This window comes from Chrysochloris asiatica, unplaced genomic scaffold (assembly GCF_000296735.1).
Source record: "Chrysochloris asiatica unplaced genomic scaffold, ChrAsi1.0 scaffold00520, whole genome shotgun sequence".
Taxonomy (NCBI): domain Eukaryota; kingdom Metazoa; phylum Chordata; class Mammalia; order Afrosoricida; family Chrysochloridae; genus Chrysochloris; species Chrysochloris asiatica.
In genome coordinates this window covers 138,931-142,823 of record NW_006409038.1, presented here as the reverse complement: position 1 = coordinate 142,823, position 3,893 = coordinate 138,931, and the positions used below count along the sequence as shown (strand labels likewise).

The window sequence follows — 3,893 nt, the reverse complement described above, 5'->3', positions numbered from 1 at the left end:
GACTACTGGTCCCTCCTCTTTGCTCCCTACTTTTGCATTCCAATCACCAGTAATGAGCAATACATCTTGATTGCATGTTTGATCGATTTCAGATTGGCAGTTGAAACCCATCAGCTGTTTCTCAGAAATGCTATACAGGGTAGCTATGAGATAGAATTGAGTCACTGTCACTTAACAACAAGGGCCATAGGGTTCCTTAGACTGGTAAATCTGGTCTTTGCTATGATTCTGAAATTTTTTTTCTTCCATTTTGTCACATGATAGCAGCTAATAACAGTAACCAGGCATCACCTAGTTCTTCTGGCCTTAGATTATTGGGTGCTGCAACAACCTGGAAGATTTTGAGTAATGAGAGTGAAGATCATAAAATGGTTGAAGTGTAAGTAAAGGGAAATGAGACAGTAACTGATAGATATATAATAAGATAGAGTTAGAGAGTTGCCAATATTGAGGATCTGGAAGCTGTGGAAATTGTAAATGATAAAAAATAAAATGCTACATGACTAACAAAACAAAACAACTTCCCCCACACAAAATCCTAGACTACACCTCCAAAATGAAACCTACATAGAGGTCACTAAAATTAAGAAGGTCAAGAAATGTGCTGATAAAGAGTGTCTTTGAATAAACTGTGTGTACATAAATTATTGGTATGAGTAGGGATGGAGAGGAAATCTCTGGACAATGTCTTTACTTCATGGGTAAAAATTTCTTGGCTTTGGTAAATGTCAGATTTAATGGAAAGAATCAAGTGGCAAAACTATAATATTATGAATGGCAAAAGTTTTCATTCCCACAATGTGAAGTTATAGTCAGCAAAGTACTAAGCTTTATCATCCTTATCCTTTCATCCACGACCCAATGACCAAGAAAAAAAGATTTTGATAATTACCAAATAACTGTAAGAGTGGCAATAGTTTAACACAAAATAAAGTGCAAAGTACTGTTTATAGACAGTTCTTTTGAGGAATTGCTATCTACCTAATTAACAATTGTGCCAAAAAAAAGATATAGCATATATCAGAAATAGTAAAACTTTAGAATGTCTATTGGAATTTGAATACAGAGTACTGGTGTGGTGCTATAAGGTAAATTCTTGACTGCTAACGGCTAGGTTGGTGGTTCAAATTCACCAGCCATGCCTTGGAACATATGCAGGGTCACTATGAGTTAGAATTGACTCAGATGCCCTTAACAACAACATGGGAATTGAAAATCTGATCATTCTGTTAGGGAAATAGTTAAGTATATTGCTGTTGTTAGTTATCTTAGAGTTAATTTTGACTTTTAGCAACCCGATATATGCAGATACCAGTCCCTGGAGAAGAACAAAAGTGGAGGATCAATGAAAAAAAAAAAAGAGTCAGACTCCTAATGGGATGGATTGGCATATGAGCAGCACCAATGGGCTCAACCTTAGCAACACTTGAGAGGATTGCACAGGAGAGGGCAGTGTTTTGTTCTTTTGTGCATGTGGTCGCTATAGTTGGAACAGACTTTATGGAACCTGAAATCACATATAACGTGTGCAGAATAGAATTGCTCCAGAGTTTCCAAGCATATGATCATTCAGAAGCAACTTGCCAGATCTCTGGGTATATTTAAACTATCAATCTTTCAGGTATTTGTCCAGAGTGTAACTATTTCCATCACCCCAATCAAATATTTAGGGAAGAAACAACATAAAATTCCATTCAGTGACTCACAACCACTTTCCTAGAAGCTTTTTCTTGAGAGTCCAGTTAAGGGTTCCAAGACAAGACACTCAATAAAGAATTTAGATAAGTAAGGGAAAACACTGCTTTCTCCTCTACAGAAAGCCACACTCATGAGCTGCTATGAGGGCATGACCAAGAAATACAGTTCTTTGGCACTAGGCTCCAGAGGATTTCCTGGGCAAGCCAAAACTACAAGTGATTATCAAGGGGCCAAATGATGGATATTTACACAGGAATATCACTGAAAAAATATTTATATTTTTCAAGTGGACACAACACTGGAAAAATACACATATTTTTCAAGTAGAAAAAAAGTCAAAATAAGATTTGTCATTGGGAATATGAATTTCAGATCAAAAAGAAAATGATTCACTAAAATGAATATTTCACTAAAAATGAAATTTTAGAGAATATTTCTAGTGGGTCAGATAATTAATGAAACCCCATATTAACTGTATGATTACTCTAGGCAAAATGGTACAATTGGCACAATAAAAAAAAAAAATAGTCATTACTCATAGAATGTGTATTTAGCCTTGGGAAAAAACAAATCATTCTTTTTTTTTTTAAAGGAGAATGTTCTGACCAGAATGTGTATTTTAATATACAAATAGTATATCTCAAATGGGAGCCCTTCTGGAGCAATAGTTAAGTGTTTGGCTGTCAAGCTAAAGGTTTGCATTTTTAATCCATTCAGCAGCTACACAATAGCAAAGATCTCATGGTTTACTCCTGCGAAGATTTTAGTCTAAGAAGATGTATCAGGAATTTCTACTCTGTCATAGAGTGTTGCAGTGAGTTAGAATTGACTCAGTGGCACAAAATATCATCAATATAATATGTAATTGGAATCTTTCAAACAAACAGGGTCTAAAAGTTGCTTTATTGCACAAACACACACACATCACTGAGTGTGTGATGCTTTCTATAATGTAATACTTTACTCTTCTAGATTCATTGGGAAGATGGAAAGGGGAAATCTAACAGTCATCAAGGAATTTATCCTTTTGGGACTTCCCAGCTCTGCGGAGCAGCAACACTTCCTGTCTATACTGTTCTTATGCATGTACTTAGTCACTGTGTTGGGGAACATGCTCATAATCTTGGGAATTAGCTGTGATTCTTGCCTTCATTCACCCATGTATTTCTTTCTTAGTAATTTGGCCTTTGTTGACATCTGTTTTACTTCTACTACAGTTCCCCAAATGGTAGTTAACACCTTGACTGGTACACATACTATTTCTTTTTCAGGCTGCCTCACCCAGCTGTTTTTCTTTATTTCTTTTGTGAATATGGACAGCCTTCTTCTCTGTGCGATGGCATATGATAGGTATGTGGCAATATGTCACCCTTTACATTACATGATCCTAATGAATCCTCTCCTGTGTGTCCAGCTGGTAGCTGGACTCTGGGTAATTACCTATCTTCATGCCCTCCTACATACTACTTTAATGGCACATCTGTCCTTCTGTTCCTCCAACATCATCCATCATTTCTTTTGTGATCTCAACCCACTCCTGAAGCTCTCATGCTCTGATGTTTCCTTTAACCTGATTGTCATTTTTACAGTAGGTGGTCTAGTGGCTCTCACACCCCTTATTTGCATCCTCATATCTTATTCGTTTATATTTTCCACAATCCTGAAGATAACATCTACTCAAGGGAAACAGAGAGCATTTTCTACTTGTGGTTGTCACCTGTCAATCGTTGTATTGTTCTATGGCACAGCCAGTGCTGTTTACTTTAGCCCATCCTCTTCTCACACTCCTCAGAGAGACACTCTGTCAGCCATCATGTATACCATTGTGACTCCAATGCTGAATCCATTCATCTACAGTCTAAGGAATAAGGATATGAAGAAAGCACTTCAGAAAATATTTTGTAAGCATAGAGTCATATAAAAAATTCTGAAACTCCGGGCTGAATTGAATTTATTAGTTTGGTGATTAAGTGTATTTGTAGGGCAAATAAGTGCAATCAATTAATATTAAGTACCCATTTATGCTAGAATTTGTATTACTAGTTTTATTTGGATATAACATTTAATCTTTGCATAAAATATATGAAAATTTAAGACCCATTTTATAGATAATAAAATTATGTCATTAAAGTTATATATTAAAAAAATAAAAGGTGATATAGTATGCATGCAACCCACAGATTGTACATAAAGAA

The 3,893-nt window shown here is 35.9% G+C and overlaps 1 protein-coding gene across 1 annotated transcript; it reads left to right on the top strand.

Annotated features, from left to right (window-relative positions):
- Positions 1 to 2,683: 2,683 nt before the first annotated feature.
- On the top strand, positions 2,684 to 3,619 carry LOC102841209 (olfactory receptor 1C1-like). The gene has a single exon (XM_006877523.1). It carries the CDS (start codon positions 2,684 to 2,686, stop codon positions 3,617 to 3,619), a length of 936 nt encoding a protein of 311 aa, XP_006877585.1.
- Positions 3,620 to 3,893: the final 274 nt, after the last annotated feature.